The sequence below is a fragment of the Hyaena hyaena genome, unplaced genomic scaffold (assembly GCF_003009895.1).
Source record: "Hyaena hyaena isolate Hyena2069 unplaced genomic scaffold, ASM300989v1 scaffold_270, whole genome shotgun sequence".
In the NCBI taxonomy this organism is placed as follows: Eukaryota; Metazoa; Chordata; class Mammalia; order Carnivora; family Hyaenidae; genus Hyaena; species Hyaena hyaena.
Genome location: NW_024080901.1, coordinates 1563942 through 1581179, shown reverse-complemented (window position 1 = coordinate 1581179; position 17238 = coordinate 1563942). Strand labels below are relative to the sequence as shown.

General features: G+C 38.8%; 1 protein-coding gene across 4 annotated transcripts in view; it reads right to left on the bottom strand.

Annotated features, from left to right (window-relative positions):
- Window positions 1-1696: 1696 nt before the first annotated feature.
- Window positions 1697-17238, bottom strand: part of COL12A1 (collagen type XII alpha 1 chain) — a 117497-nt gene continuing 101955 nt past the window's right edge. For 3 of the 4 annotated variants that reach the window (XM_039245789.1, XM_039245791.1, XM_039245790.1), the window contains 10 exons: window positions 16308-16361; window positions 15897-15950; window positions 12532-12585; window positions 11064-11135; window positions 7787-7822; window positions 7613-7679; window positions 6342-6530; window positions 5313-5381; window positions 4161-4331; window positions 1697-1969 (listed from right to left, as the gene is read on the bottom strand). In XM_039245789.1, the coding sequence (XP_039101720.1) occupies window positions 1794-1969; window positions 4161-4331; window positions 5313-5381; window positions 6342-6530; window positions 7613-7679; window positions 7787-7822; window positions 11064-11135; window positions 12532-12585; window positions 15897-15950; window positions 16308-16361 (942 nt within the window). In that variant the 3' untranslated portion in view covers window positions 1697-1793. Of the gene's footprint in view, window positions 1970-2735; window positions 3155-4160; window positions 4332-5312; window positions 5382-6341; window positions 6531-7612; window positions 7680-7786; window positions 7823-11063; window positions 11136-12531; window positions 12586-15896; window positions 15951-16307; window positions 16362-17238 lie in introns of those variants that run through there. The other variant, XM_039245792.1, reaches the window with a different exon arrangement.

Here is a 17238-nt window from a genome sequence, read left to right as displayed (position 1 = left end):
TCATTAAGGAGCATCAGAAACCCAAATGAATCCAAAAATTAATCAATAAATTCATAGAACCGTAAGGGTTGAAAGCTCCTGCCCAAAGAGTAAGTATGCCCAGGAGGGGTGGGGGAGTATCTGGTAGTAAAACTGAGTTAAGAACCACAAGACCTAGAGTCTTAGTCTTGTTCTGATACTAATTAGCCGAGTCTGTTTCCTTCTACATAAAGTGAAGAGAATTAAAGTGGGATGGTATTGGTGGGCTTTTCTAACTTTAAAAGTATGGGTATTGGGCATTACGGGTCAATGCCATGACTTTAGCAATCCGCTTGAAACCTCCTGAACACAATACCTTCATTTATTGTCGTTTTATCTTGGTCTCCAGGAAGTATTTAACTCAGATGTTTGGCTCTGCAGAAAATTTTTTATCACTACCTCTCTCCTTCAGTTGGTGTTGGTTCTTTCAAACCAATATTTACATTGTTTTCTTTGCAATTTAGAATGATGTTACTGAATTCATAAAAGTGCAAAAGGAAATTTTTACATTTAGGAAATTTTAAAAACTAAATGTTAAAATTTCCTTAAGGAATTTTCCTTTTCGACTAAAGACGTTATTGGGTAAAATATGGTATAGGAAAGTGATTAAGTTAAAATCATGTGGGTTGTTAAAGATTATTTGGTTGTTTGGGGTCTCCTAGGATACCTAGTTGTTTTTCCACCAACCCACACATCCTCTACATTCCTAATAAAGCCTTTGGAATCTGCTGAGCTTTTTAAGGCTCTCAACATTCTCTATGACTTCACCATATCATTAAAAATCTAAAGTTATTTAGCATAATTTAATAGTATTAGCAAGATGTGTGTCCGTATCCAAGGATATAAACTTGTTTGTTGTAACAACCGCCTAAACATTGCAAAAGGCCACTCAAAGAAAAAACATACCATGTCAAATTTTCAGTAGTTTTATTGAAAAATGCCTCTTTTGTTTCAGAAATAAATAATATAAGGCAGTGAAATTCACAATCTGCAGTTAAAATATAAAAGCAGCAATTCTATGTTCATAGTCTTGCAAACATTTTCCAACTGCTTTTGATAACTAAGAAACATTATGTTCTGAAAAAAAAAGTTCATACTAAATATACAACACAAACATGCAATTCCGTCTCGGCAGAATAATCTGCAATTTGGCATAAATGTTAGTGTGTCTAAAACAAGGAGGTTTAAGGCAATATGGAACTGTATCCAGTTGATACAATAATTTCAGCTACATGACTTAAGGTTTGTGGTTGTTAAAGGAGATGTATAAGAGCACTCTATGCCCTAATGTATAACAGAAGATAGAAGAGGAAGAGAAATAATTGCAATGGAGTTGTTTTTCCCCTCCCTTTTGGTTTGAGGAGGGGAATTACTTGAATCGTGGTGTAATTGAATTGCAAATAAGTACTGGAAAAGATGAACTGCCCTCTCGAAATATACAGTAGTCCTGGGCTTCCAGGACTTACCGCTTAACCTAAGAGTTTCACTGAGGCTGCCCTTTGTGCTAACTAAAGACACAAGGCACGTTCTCTCCTTGCAGCTTTTTGGAGCAAAGTAGCTTGCAAGCATTTCAAGGGCAAAGGCAAAATGTCTACAAGACTGCACGCAGCGAGCTAGGTTTCCTGCAGAAACAAGGTTCTCTACAGCCAGCGTACTCTTGGGTGAAGCAGCGCCGGAAGACACCGCAGAGAAGACGTACACTTCTCTGTCTGACCTGTAAATGAAAGCCCCCAACACCTCCCCCCAGCGTGGCCGCGCTGCTTGCGGTCTCAGGCTCACTGCCCGGGGCCGCGGGGCAGGGCGCGCCGCCAGCGCGCGTGGGGAGGATCCTCGTCGCCAGGCTCGTCGGCGCCGTAGTCCTCGTACTCGTCCGCCGTCCGCTCGGGCTCCACCGGCACGATGAAGGGCTCCCGCTCGGGCAGGAAGGCCCCGCCCTCGGGCACGTACGGCTCTGTCCGATTCAACATTACAGTTATGGCATGATTTGGAAGGCACACACACAGCAAAAGCTAAATCATCACCCGAGGTGATGGCAATCCAGTCTTATAACTATAAATAGAGAAGTTACAATGTCCTGATTACGTCCGTTTGCAGAGAGAATTTGGTGATGATCAAATAATGAAATGGCACTTTTTTTTTTTTTTTTTTAACCTTCAAGGATCCAGCAGTAAATACAATCATTGCACAAATACCTGGGAAGGTGTCAGAGGCTGGGCCAAAGAACCGTAAACGCAGAAACCTAGGCAGGATTTTCGCAACTGTTCAGGAGTTCAAACTCCTCAATTCAAAGAACAATTTGGGAAGATGAGGAGATAAGGGAAAGTTTTATTGGCTCCTAGAAACTGAACGCTGGAGGTGAGAATCAACTGTCACCAGGTAATATACAGTACATGACATTTTCTGTGGCTGTCTTTCCCACAGACTGAGTTACAGTCGGTGGGCGAGAAACACCAGTGATGACAGTGAAACAGGAAGAAGAAAAAGTGATGATAAAACTTTGGTTTGCAAAGTGCAATCACAAAACCCAAATGAGAATACATGTACAAAAAATAATAATAATAAGACACATGCCCTGAATCAGACACATCGCTAACAAGCAAGAGATGAGGAGATTCCATTCGGTGTTATTCCGGCATAGAGCAAGCAGCAGGCTTGGATGCAGAAGCTTATTGTAGAATTGTTAAGTGATTTTAGTGGACAGGATCACATACAAATCATTTACAAGCCACAATTAGTTTATTATTTACAGAAGACATTTCTCTTTAACCAGGTTAATTGTTTTTCTCCAAATGGCATAATCTCCTCTGGTTAGTAGTTTTATTATGCGCCTCTTTCACAACTGAGGCTCCTCATGGTTGTGTGTTTGAACTTTTTTTTTAAATACTTTTCTATATTATTACCAAAATGCATCGGGCTTATAAACTAACACCACTGCTTTTGTCTCATTCAAGTTAGTATAAAGAGTCTCCACCCTCCTTTATGATGTCCACCCGGTTCTTTAACCATATATTTGTGGTAAAATTTCCATACAGACTCATTTCCTAATAAGCACGTGCGCAAACATCTCAGAAACAGGATTTTCATGTATTCAAACTGTAAGCAGCACTGGCGACTTAGAAAATTTGTTAGCCGGAACCTGAAACAGGTCAAAGATGATAGTTTTTAAAAGTTGAATTACTATGCAAAAAATATATATACACATCCATCTAAGTATGTAATGGTTAAAATATATATATATATATCCATATATTTCCAGTTATTCACACATACCATAAGGCAGAGGTAATTATAATTTATTTTGTAAAGAATTAAATTATAATTTTGTGAATGAGCTGCATGAGAAATTTACATTAAAATTACTACTTTTGGTCGTATAGAAATATGCACATAAATATATAGATATATAGATATTTAGATATCAACTACTCATGCACTATTTGCTAGTAGCCAACCATATCAAACAGCAGTATCATTTTTTAAACTTGCAAGATGCTTGAGGGTGCGCTGATGAAAAGGTCACCTCTGACCACAGCATGAGTTTCCTATTCCCAGATCAGCATATCTCCCCTGTCTCCACACTCCCCAAAGTCAGGCGTAAGAGACTTGGCCTCTGTAATTGTCAAACACTAGATGTGCACTACCAACTCTTTAAAATAAAAGTCCCAGATTTTATGAACATTAATACTATGGACAGCATGAGACAGTGTATTATTTTCAGTTGTTTGCACCATGTCATCAAAAAGTTTGCCTCAACATTAGATTCTCAAAACAATTTTTAGTGTGTATTCTTGATATTCTATAATTATATTCAATAAATACCTGTACCAAATCTTTAGCTTTAAAAAAAAAAGTCACTTGATAGAATTCTTTGAACTCCCAGAAGAAATAAGGAGAGGTTTATGATGTGATTTGGCAAATGTAGAAATGTAGAAAGGAAGAGAAAATAACTCTTTGACCCGTAACAATGAAGTCATGGTTTATGCTTTGAGAGAGAACATTACTACATAATCAAAACACATAACTGAAAGAGTTGATATCTTCAAGAAATCCTCAAATCAACCTTCCTTCAATCCTAGAGAACTTCATTCCCATAAAGATTCTTAATTCAGATGAATTTGGGTTTTACAATGGCAACAACGTACCTGGATAGCCTTGCCCATTGTACGGGATGCTGGCACACTGGGATGAGTCACAGTATCCAGGAGGACCTGGGGGGCCTCGGATACCGGAGTTTCCAGGACGGCCCGGGGGGCCAGGGGGACCTCTTGAACCTGTGGACCCTGGTGGACCTGTTCTGGATTCTCCTTGTGGACCTAGTATGGGTTTAAAACAGAGATTTCCCCTCTTGTTAACTACATCTCCCGAGGCGGTCCACAGTTCTTTGGCATCACCGCCACCTCAAGACTACATGATGCACTAGTGTATGGTAAGAAAATATTTCCTTAAAAAATCACCAGTATGAACCAAAGTGTGAAACTGTCTTACCAGTGATCCATCAGGAGTTAATGACAGAAATACAACTACTTTACTGATTGTATCCAAAGAAAACTGACCTACCAAGAATTAAGCCAAACTAAAGATACCAGTGAGTTCCCTGGATGGTTCCCGCTCTTACAGAGATAAAACTATCTGAAGGGAATGGTCAGACTGCCAGGAGAACATGGGAGTGCCTGCCCCACACCTCCAGACTATATAAAGTAATGTTATTTCTGGATCAAGTTATACTTATTTATGGTTAACACAAATGTAAAGATTTAACCACTAGGGCTGACCTTGGTTACAGGGTCTCATGGACGTTATAATGAAGAAAAACAAGAAGTCATTTTCAATTTAGTAAACGAAGTGCACAAAACTGGACAACTATTATTTCTTTCCAAAACATCCATAAAGGAACTGTGAATGAAATCTTGCAATGTGTCAGGATTTTTAGTGAGAATATATTTTCTTAGCCCACCAGTGACATCTTGAAGAATACTAGAAGAAACAGGAAATAACACCATCCTTAAAGGCTATGTGGCCAAACAAAACAAGTGAGAATTCCATAAAAAAGAAAACAGCAACCCTCTGTGTCATTTAAAGCCCCTACCCTCATATATTAAAGGTACAGTGAATGCTTCATAGAACACATCCAAGCATTCTTTTTTGAACAAAGACAACACAGAAATGAGGAGGTTTATACTTCTTGCTAAAGTATAGGCCTGCATGAAGCTAACAGGATGAGGTTGTGAATCTCTCAGGGTTGTACACTCTCAGGATTTATGCTGTTTACTTATTTGATTTACTAGCAAACGTACCTGGGGGCCCAGGCAGCCCTCGAGGTCCTGGAGATCCAATACCCCTTTCACCCTTCTCTCCTGGCAAACCTAAGGAAGGACGAAAAGAGGGAGAATGGGGAGAAAATTATCTGGAAACATGTTGTTTTCATCTTAACTGATAAAACTTAATTCAAGTAATTCACTTCTTCTAGCGAAAGCAGAACCTAATTTTTCACAGAAGTTTACTCTTTAAGCCAAATTCTTTCTAGACATTTGGGTAATTCCAGATTCATGGCCAAGAAACAAATCTGGCTACAAGTCAGGGGGGAACTTATTTGAAGAAAACAAACATGCCTATTATACGTGTTTTTTAGAAACAGTAATTAAGAACAGGAATCTTGACTAAATTGTTACAACTCATTGAGACACATCTTAAAGGTATCTTATCTTGAGTAGCTCTGTTGCACGGCATCCAAACGGTTAGAATTACAGAAGTATCTAAGTTTTTCCCAGAATATTAACTGCTGCTCTGACAGAAGGGAACAGCCAGAGTCCCAAAACATCTGGAATCAAATAATCCTAGTTTTCATCTTTTCCTTCAATGACACTTATCTACCATGAAATTAAAGCCGAAGGAACACGTAAGACCAGGGCCAGGCCCTGAACAAAAAAAAACTGAAAGAATTTGCATCTAAAACTGTAAGGCGGCTGAAGTTGGTGCCCTGCTCTTGCCAGTCACAATAATTAATAAGATTTTAGCGCCTGAGTGAGTTTGCCAAAATACAGGTTTTTCCATCAACAATAACAACAACAATCAGAACATAGCATTATCTTGACTGAGATCTCCTGACAAAAGCTTCTCATGTTCTAAGATACGGATCTCTATGGCCTGCGGCTGCCTAAATAAAATGACAGGTTCATGGACACACAGCTCTTCTGGGGCTGTCCGAACAAGAATAATTAAAGCAGCCTGCCAACTTCAGTCTTCCACGTGCTTTTCAACCTGACCCAGGTCCCACACTTGCAAATTCCTTTCTTCATCCCTGCATAGCGGCCAGAGATGCCCACCTCGTTCACCTGGGGGCCCCTGCATCCCTGGTGTGCCGGGAAAGCCGGGTCGCCCCCCAGGTCCTGGTTCTCCTCTGGCTCCCGCACTACCAGGGGGACCTGGGGGACCCGGTGGGCCTGGTTGGTTGCGACTGGAGTGATAATCGTTTGGAATCTGATTCAGCATCTGATTGAATCTGCCCATCTGACCTACAAACAGAAACAAGACTTGTTAGTAAGAAGGCCAGTAGGGAAGGGATGAGATGGTGAAACTCTTCTCTTAGAGTCTAGTGAAATCCATTTTTATTCTTCCACCTCTAGGACACATTCTAATTAGAAGCCTAAAAATGAAATAAAACACTCCAGTCATCAAGAACAAAATGATCTCTGATAAACATGTGTCTCCACAAAAATACTAACTAGTAAGCCACAGCATTACTATAAACATATAAGAGTTGTAAACGTTTAATATGGCTCTGATAGAAAGCCCTGTGGCTTGCCAGATGATGTCACCCAAAAGAGAACCTTTCTTGAATTAAGAATTTTTTTGTGTGCGTGTACCTAAGAATGATAATCAGGCTTTAGTGTAAATTGGAATAGCCTGTGGGATACATTAAAAAATACAGATCTCTGGGCCTCATCTCCAAAGACAATGATTCACTCTGTTTAAGGTGTGGCCCAGGAACCCTCACTGTTAACAAGCAATATGGGTGATGTACGCAGGTCCCTCGGGATCACACTTCAAGAAACACTATTAAGACTTCTGCAACAGGAAACCCTGAGTTTAAGGCCATGTTCAGTTTGTATTTATTACTGAGCTTTATTACTTAATAGGCTTCATAAAATAAGAAGAGTCTGTGGAAAATAAGGAGGCGATAAAAAGGTCAGCACCAATATGTACTTCCTATGGTCAAATTAACCTTGATAGGCCTTCTTCCTTCAAGTCTAGAATAATTTGAAGTTTATAGCTGCTTCTACATGTATCCAGATGAAGATCACTAAAAATTTCCTAATAAGGAAATTGAAAAGCCCTTTCAAAATATGATTTTGTGTCAGATTAAACATAGGATAGCAGGCTATTACTTTACTTTGGGTTCTTGTTTTATCTTAATGACATCATTAATATATCACTAGTTTCATCTCACCAGATACAAAACTGAGAATGTATAAAAATAAGAGAGCATCAAAATGAAATAGAAATATGTATCTTAAAAACCTTCTGACTCAAACTCTACATTCTTCTGCAATAAATTTAAAAACCATTCATACATTAAAAATAAAAGAAATCTTACCACTTATCAATTGTTCACAGACTTGTCTTGCAACTGCTCGCATCATGTTCTGGGAAGCAATGTCTCCCTTGTTGATCAAATCAATGAGAATCGTTAGCATATTATTTCTATAGTTTCAGACTTCAATGTTCAACACACACAAAACAAGTAAATCAGATTTTAAGAAATACATACTCTATCGCCTTTCTCTCCTTTCAATCCAGATGGACCCTGAAATACAGGAATTTCATAGGTTAGAAACTGACAAACATGATCTAAAATTATTCACGAATGGACATGATGAAAGAGAGTAAGGTCTGCTTCCTAACAGATTAGCAAAATGATACTTCATATTTATATCCATCTTACTTGTGTTTTGTTTGTCTGTCAAAAGGAATCCTTCTGTCTTTGTCTCTCATTGGAGCACATATCCTCCAGGTTAGTGCTGAGATATGAATTTTACCAGCACACATTTAGAAGTTATGTAGTCTGCATACATTTATGACGTCATTCACAATATAAGCCTGGAACTAAAATACCGAAGAGAAATTCCCGTGGTACCATTGTTCTTTCCTTTGCATCACCATGGCTGGATAGCTCAAATTGTTACTGTAGATTATTCATGAGGTTAACCTTGGTTCAGTTCTAGTAAGAACCAGTGGAATTTGGGTCAATTTCCTAACTAAATATATATCTCTAACTTCTTGCAATTATTTTGTGTATGCGTGTACATAGAGTATAAAAGGAACCATGTGTCTGTCTTACTAAAGTGGTCCCACATCTAAACGCAGCCACACAATATTTGTCCCTACTCTGTCAAGCCTCTCACTGGCCATGAGAGGATCTTGAACAAAGTTTTCTATAGTACCAGAAGGTTTTGTTTTTCCATAATGTGTTTCTAGGCTGCCAAATGCTATCATGGAAGGAACATCTAAACCACTGACAAACCCAGTCAGTGCTCAGGTAATGTACCAAACCAAACCACTTCTGACAGTCTCTTAAGAATTTTGCCTGACAAACTCCAATATCTTCCTCACTGCTCTTCCTGTTTTCCCATTCTTCCCCTCTAAAGTCTGTATTCCCCACAGAAGCCAGAGTGATATCTTTAAAAGGAAGAAAAGATTAGGTGGCTCTTTTGGCTCTCAGGGCGTCCCATCACACTTAGCATGAAATAAGAATTCCATGTTATGGGCTAGATGGTCCACACAATCACCTCTCCCAGCTCTCTGGTCTTGCCTGCTACTCTTCTCCCCTTCAACTCCCTTCAGTTTGGGTACACAGGCCCCTCCGTGGTTCCTTTCACATGCCAGACTCGTCCTTCACTCATTCTTCACTTGAGGCTTTTGTTCATACCTGGATCTTCTTCCCACAGATCTTCAGACAGCTCTCCCTGCCTCCACTCCAGTGTCACCTTCTCAGACAGGCTCCCTGACAACTATATATAAAATAGCCACCTTCTCGCTACCACAATTACTCCCTTGGCCCTCACTGTGCTTCTTTTTTTTCACATCACTCAACACTACCAGAATTTACATCGTTTATATACAAGTTTTTGGCCTGTAACCCCGCTAGAATCTCCGTGGGGCCAGGGCTTTGTCTTGTTTGCTGCTGTATCCCCAGATCCCAGAACACAGAAACATGCACTAGCACATTTAGTCAAACAGGTTTGGAGTCAGTGATCAAAAATATTCCACAAGGAAGGTTCCTGCAACATCCACCATACAATATCATGTGCTACAACTTAGCAAGAAGATACCAACTGCTTACAATAGCTAATGATATAAGCGAACAGTGACTGAGCCAAGCTCCCTGCTAAGAACTTTATACACCCATCTGCTAGTTTTAGTTTTAGAAATTAAAGATAAGTTAGAAAAGAGAAGAAAAAGGAGGAGCGATTTTCTACCTTAGAAGGATGAGGAAAATAAAGGGGAAAAAAGAAGGGAGAGAGGGTCTAAAGGGAAAAGAAAGGTCCAAATAAATGTTACCAAATTATAATAAGAAATGGGAGTTTGGTTCTCAAAAAATACTTGACTCTTATGGAAATGCCATTACTACTCAGTTTGGAGCCTTCTGTAAATTGCAAGGAATTTCTTTTCTTTTTTCCTTTTTACATTTACTGTTACTTTGAGATTTTTCCTGGCGTGGTGTTATTTTTTTTTTTAACCTACTGCCGCTCTGAGATGGTTCTAGTATATATGATTTGTAGAAATCATCTTTATTGCCAGTATCTAGAGATCACATTTCAAGTAAAGGAAGCAGAAGTTTCTTTTAGGTTTCTACTCCCGCCATCAATTACATCCGGTATATTCTTATGTAAGGCTCCATTTCAGTCATACTCAAATGAAATAGAATTGTGAATGGGTAGGAAAGTTCCATGTGCTTTTAGCTGCTCTTGTGAAGTTTATGCTGTGATTCATTGAGGAAAAGAGAGTAATAAATTCATGTGCTAGGGTGCACCCGGAGTGTAAAGTATATAAGACTCCTTTCATCTTTATGCTGCTTGCTTAATTTTATGTAAACATAGAAGGCAGGCCATGTCACAGAAAGATTCTACCCTAAGTTTCTTTGACATCAAATAGTTTTTAAACTTGGTTTATATTACTTGGACAATAGCTAAAAAAAAGAGTTCTGTCCAGAGAACAACCTTGATAGATTAGTGTCATTGTTAACAGCTGGATTTAATTATCATGGAGATTAATTTAAAGGTTTTAGAATTCGATTCAGACAAATTAGCTGCTGAAAATAAATGCACACTTCATACATACAAATGAGAAAAAGGTTGTAAGGAAGAATATAATGCTCAACAGTCATTACAAATATTTCTGGATTGGTAATTTTAGGAACTTCAAATTCAGTTTTGGAGGTACTAACTTGGAAATGCCAGATACGCATCATGCCATCTTAACTGTTATTTTAACCAGGCCATCTGACCAAAAGGAAGTTAAACTTGTATGTGAATTGGAGCAGGGCAGTCTAAAAAAGTAAAATAGTGGATCTAAGAAACCCTTTTAATCTTAGGACTACTGTTCTAGCATCCTCAATGAAAGAGAAATGAGTAAATGCACGGCTGGCTGACACTCATGAAGGGTTAACATCTGTAAACTACAAATGGAGGCGCCACGCACCATCGTGTATTTTTCTATCTTAAGCAGCATACCACTCCAAAATAAAAGAATCATTCTGCTGACCCAGCTTTGAGTGTTTATACAGTGCAGAAATATGTGTCTTGGCTCAAAATCCCATTCTCCTTTTAAAGAAACCCTATGACCACAATTTTCATCCCAGAATATTATAACTCAGGGAGAAAACTTTAGAACCAGTACCAAGTTAAATCCATGGGTTTTGCATAGTTTCAACAAATGCTTCAAACACATTACAGCAGAGATAACATAAATACGCCAAAGCCTTGGCAACATCCTCATTATTTATGGCTGCAGTGAAATGACTCTAGACATGCAATCTGTCCACTTACTGGTCTGCCATGGTCTCCAGGCTTTCCTGGTTTCCCACTCGGTCCTGTGACTCCCGGAGAGCCTGGGCTTCCCTGCAACACACAGGCCGAGGAAGGGAATGATGTGATGAAAGAAAAAGCCCATTTAAAGTAAACTAACAAATATGGCCAACTTTAAAAGTCTTTAACAGAAACAGCATACAATAGGGAAGAGTAAAACCAAGTTTTAAGATAGCATGAAAGAAAAAAATCTTGAAAATTCTCAATCTTTATGGAGTGTATAGTTCTAAAATATATATTAAGACCATTTGAAAAATATTTTTATGCATATAATCAGTTTCACAATTCACAGACTGTGACTCTAGTAAATTGGTTACAAAGTGAATTTGCAGAAAGCAATCCCTGTTTTTTGGTTCATTTGTATTACAAAACCAGAAAACCCATAAAAAGACAGGAGTGAAAACTTTGGTTGGGGAAGAAATTAAGAAAGTAGCTGGTTCTGTGCTAAGTCAGGTACCACCGTGGCAGAATCCTCTCTTGTTGCTGGGAGTCTTGCTCTCAGCCTAGAAATTCACTATTTCTTTGGTATCTTCTCTAAACTTCCACTTTCTTCTTTCATGTCAGCACCCTACACCCCTCCAAACCAAAGAAGTTCTCCCTGTTGCTTGTAACACAGCTTCAAAAATCTTAGCCATATTTTAGTAGCCATATTTTAGTAATATCTAGTAACCAATGCTTTATGTAAAGCCTAAAATTTCCTTAAAATGGAATCATCAAGTGTTGTAAACAATTAATCATTTACTTCATCAACTATGTAAATATTAAGCTCTGTAGTAAATATTTAAAACGCAAGATTTACCTGAGAACATATATGTTGATTGTTCATTAAACATAAATAATTAACACTTTTTAACATATGCCTTCATGTCTTCATATCTTGTCATAAGACATGAAGAGCATCCATCACTTCAGACAAGTTAACTATGATCTCACCTGGATGCACATATGTAGATACCACTCTCAAAATCATTGGCTTTGGTGTTTTTCCCAAAGATCTTAATTACAAGACCTACTAGGGTAAAACTTACTTCCTCAGAATGACTGATAGTGTTCAGTAATAAATGCCCTTAAAATTGAAATGGCATAGACCCAGAGTCTTAAAATTTTAGAACAGAAAGTAATCCGTAAAGTCTTAAAACCCCACCACCCAATGTGGGGCCAGAAGGAAATGAGGCACTAGCCAACTAGCAGCCAAGTTACTTAAGGGTATTTTTCTATTTCTCAAATGTGACTTGATTAAACAGACTTTGTATTTTTATACATCTGTTTTCTGTAGCCCATTTTGATTTAGGAAAATAAAACAAACAGCTCCCTTGACAGTGTACCCCACAGTACAGACAGAATGTGCCTCAAAGGCCAGGTTACTGGGCTTTTCCCTAGCAAATGGGAGTAGGGATTTTGCAGTGGGGAGACAACATTCAGTTCTTACCGGTGGCCCAGGGGGGCCCCTGGGTCCCATTGCACCGTCTTTTCCAGTAAAGCCCTATTGTAAACATAAAATTAATGATGATTAGTGAAATAATAACCAAGTGAAAAGAAAAGATGCTAAAGAGATTGATAAGAGTGAAGGGTGAAGTATTTAACCCAACTGCACGTAATCTTTCAATACAAAGACAAATATACCCTTAAAATGCTTCCCAGTTTAAGTTATGCCTTAGCTGAATAATTGATTCCCATACTTATTCGTTTCTATAGTTATAAATAAAATCATTTTAAGAGTCAAACTAGCCTTCTCCAAAGAAGGAGACTCCTTTTGTGAAGATGCTAGCTTTTGCTTTTGTGAGACTGTAAGGAAGCCTAAAGGAAGACTAACCTCTCTACTGAAGGGTCAATGTCCACAAACTGGCCCAGAAAGAATCAAAGTGGGATGAAAAGAAATGTTGCTGAGAACAGCAACATAAAAAATGAAGAAGAGTCCAACCACCTGATTCAAAACACCCACGTTTCCTAAGGGATGGCCAGCCAGCCAGGGCAGGGCTACCAACGTCCCCACTGAGGGTGAACTTCTCTCCTCCACCCCAGAAAAGACTGAAGTTGTCTTGACTGCCTTCCACTTGAAAGAAAGGAAATCCTCAATCCTCAGCTAATTTTTTAGTGGTTTGTTGCTCTTCATCTCGCATGAAAGACCAGATCCGCATGAGCGTCAGGTTGACTGGGAAGAGAGATGTGCCCCAGGAGCACGGTGCATCACTGCACAGGCTTGCTCGTTGGCTCTCACGACCTGCCTCCGTGCAGTGCCAAATGACCTTTGCCTAGCATGAGTCACTCTGCTACCCGGTTAGCATTCATCCCAACAGAGAGATCTCCAAAATTCAGCAGAGGATTTCTACGTCAGGTTTTTTTTTATAGCTCTTGCATTTCTCTGTCAAAGGAGATTTTTGTCTCATTTTCTGCAGGGAGTAAGAGTGATAATTTCATCCATATTCTTGGATTCTAGCAAAAATCAAGAGCATTTGGACAACTGCCTGCCTTAAGTATCCATGCTTCCATTGGTTTTATAACAGAGGAAGTTTAAATTATTTCCTTAAAACTATTAGAAATATTCTACCATGACTACCCCCCAAATATTTTCTTCCAGAAACTTATACAGATAAAGATTTCAGAATGTTTTCTGGGATATCCAGGCCTGCTTTACAGAAAACAGACTCCAAGTTCATCTGATGTAACATCAACATTGCTTCTGAGAGCCACTTAAGAAACAAAAATGCTCTGGTGGTATTGCCTGGACAGTTTGAATTGCATGTCTTCCATCTAAATGTCTCCATCGTCTATCTAAGACCCTCTTTTGTTTATTTGTTTAGGGGAGTATTATATTTCTGAATAATTCTCCTTCAGTCAGCTGAAGAACTTCCTGATCAAACATTTTCTTTTTTCACCCCCAGTTTTACTGAAGTATAACTGACAAATAAAATTTGTATATATTTACGATGCACAACATGTTTTGAGATGCATATACGTGGTGAAATGATTACCGCAACCAAGATAACTGACATATACGTCACCTCGCATAGTTCTCATTTTTTGAGTGCAGTGAGAACATTTAAAGATCTATTTTAGGGGCGCGTGGGTGGCTTAGTCGGTTGAGCGTCCGACTTTCGCTTAGGTCATGATCTCGCGGCTCGTGGGTTCGAGCCCCGCATGGGGCTCTGTGCTGACTGCCGGCTCAGAGCCTGGAGCCTATTTCAGAGTCTGTGTTTCCCTCTCTCTCTGACCCTCCCTGCTCACGCTGTCTCTCTCTCTCTCCTAGAAATAAATAAAAATATTAAAAAAAAAATAAAGATCTATTTTACTTGCAAATTTCAGATACACTATATAGTATTATTAGTTGTAGTCACCATGCTATACATTAGATCTCCAAAGCTCATTCATCCTGAATAACTGCAACTTTGTAGCCATTTACCAACATCTCTCCATATCCCCCTAGCCTCCTGTCCTTGGCAACCACCATTCCACTAGTTGCCTCTAAGAGTTCAACTTTTTTTTAGATCCCAAACATAAGTGAGATCATGCAGTATTTACCTTTCTGTGCTTGACTTATTTCACTTACCATAATGTCCCCCAGGTTCAAGTTTCATCCATGTTTTTGCAAATGACAGGATTTCCTTCTTTCTTAAGGCTGAACATTATATAAATACATAATGTGTCCATCCATGAACACAGGTCTGATTAACCATTTTCTTTGAGAACAGACATATATCTAAGTTGGGGTGAAGAAGATTTTATCCTGATGTCTTCAGGGGGTCTAAGTGAGCCATCTGTGTGACTTTGTGCTATAATTTTATTTTTTTTTCTCCATTTTCAAAGCTGTAATGACTTTCAAAGCTGCTTCCCTCTAGGTAAGGTTGGATGAGAAGATCTATGGTTGTTTTCATAGGTGCACATGTATTAGATACCTATTCGTGCGGTGCTTTTATTTTTCTCTAATGGTCCCCAAAGCTGTGCCTCATTTTGAAAATCATCTATGCTGAAGACGTATCCAATTCCTACCAACTCCATCTTGGTAACAAGTCTTCCTTTCTCACTGTGGTCCTTCAGCTTCCTTTTCTGAGGTTTCTTTTCTTCCACCACAGAATTCAAGTTTGTTTGTTTTTTCTCTTTTTTTCTATTTCTTTCTCTCTCTCTTTCTTTTTCTCTTTCTTTTCCTTCCTTCCTTCCTTCCTTCCTTCCTTCCTTCCTTCCTTCCTTCCTTTCCAGCCCAGATGCCTATACCAAAGTCTATCTAACTTTCCAAAGTTGTTTAGGTTTTATTAGCTGTGCACTCTGTTTTCAGCATCAGTCGTAGGGAATTAGGTAGTAGGTAGGTGGACAAGGCTAAGCAGGAAGAGGGGAATGATTTCCTGAGAAGCTTCCTCACTCTCAAGCTGGGAGATCTTGGGGGCCTCACCACAAAGCTGGAGTCACAGATTAGAGTTTGAAAGTGAAAAAGCAAAAAAGCATAGAATCTTCCCACTGCCTCATTTTTCAGAGAAGCAGTGATGGTGTCAACGGCTACCTGTCCACCAGTTCAGGAAGAGCCTATTGATGGACATCCCTGGCAACCCACCATGTCTGCACAAAGCTCACACTGGGTAGCCATGATGGGGCCAATGAGGCTTTTGTAATAACAGCACCAAGCGAGTCAGTCCATCATCATTTCTTGATTGCAGTGTTTTTGGTTTTGCTTTCTAACTGAATAGACTGACTTGTCACCTGTGCAATCTCACTATTGTCTTTTATTGTAAAATAATTCTTCACTAATAGGCAACAATGTGGTATCATTTCCAACATCATCACAGCCTGCCTGAGCAAACTTACTCTATCTCCTGGAGGTCCCATTGGTCCCGGTGGGCCAGGTAACCCTGGGGTTCCCTATACAAAAGGAAACAAACAAGTGAAATGCTGTAATAAACTTCCTACATGGGAAAACATACTTTTTATTCTTCAAAATGCTGGAAAAAAAATTCAAGAGGCTCTGAAAAGAAACAGACAACCAGAAACAAGCGCAGTGCCAGCCATATAATAGATGATTGTCAGTAAGCCCTCACCTGAACTGAACGGCACAAACTTGATGACAAAGACTAGGGTATGAAATGGAAATAATGAGAAGCACAGAGCCTGGCTTCTGCTTTGCTGCTTCCTCTGGGTTTACCTTTTGAGGCATTATAAGGGCAACTTTGAAATAGCGCCTGACAAGTGGAAAAAGAGGTAGCTTCAAGAACAACTCACTGTCCGGCCGGGAAGTCCTGGCTCTCCAGCATCACCTTTCATCCCTTGGCGACCCTAGAGCAGCAAGGGGAAAAGAGTCCTCAGGCATCTTACAGAGATGAAGTGAAAAGGAGAGACATGAGTCACCTCTGAAATCTCCGTCACTTCATAAATCCAATGTAAACACATTTTGGAAGGTAGATGAATAAAACATTTTTTGGATTGATGCTCACTTTTTAAGCTATAAATGCTGTGTTCTGATTTCCATTTATAATATTCAAGGATGATTTCATATAATTATGGGACAATATACCTACTTTAAAATAACATAGTTTAACATAAGGGATTTTCATAGGAAGAAAATTTGAAGGGAGAAAAGCCATTTTTTATTTAATATATTTAATTAGTTGCTACTTTTCATAGCTATTCAAACCAGTGTTATAATTTTGGTCTTTATAACTACATGCTAGAAAATACTTGTCACAAAGGCAAAGTAGAATTAATTAAAACTGGTAAATTTAGTTTAATAATAGTAGTAAGAAAGGTAAAAGCCCCAAAAGTTCCTTTTGGACATAAGAAGCTAAAAGTAGGTTTAGGTGACCCTATTGAGTGAGAAAGCCCTATCTCTCCACCTGTCTCATTTCTAGCTCTATCTGGTATCAATTATGTTTCCTCTAGGTGCCAAGAAAATTTATCTGTCCTATATTAAGGCATCTTAAAAGGGAGTTTAAACTTAAATTTAAAACTGTGCAGTTATCATATTCTTATTCATATACTGTATTTTTTGTTTATTTTAGAGTATAGAAAAAATATTAGTAGTTAAATAAAATATGAATCCTAAAAAGTAAAACACCTTTTATAACTTCAGATGAGCATTTGGAACAAAAGGTAAACATTTTATTAAAATGTTTTTTAAAGAAGTAGCGACCTAGATAAACAATGCAAGCTTTCT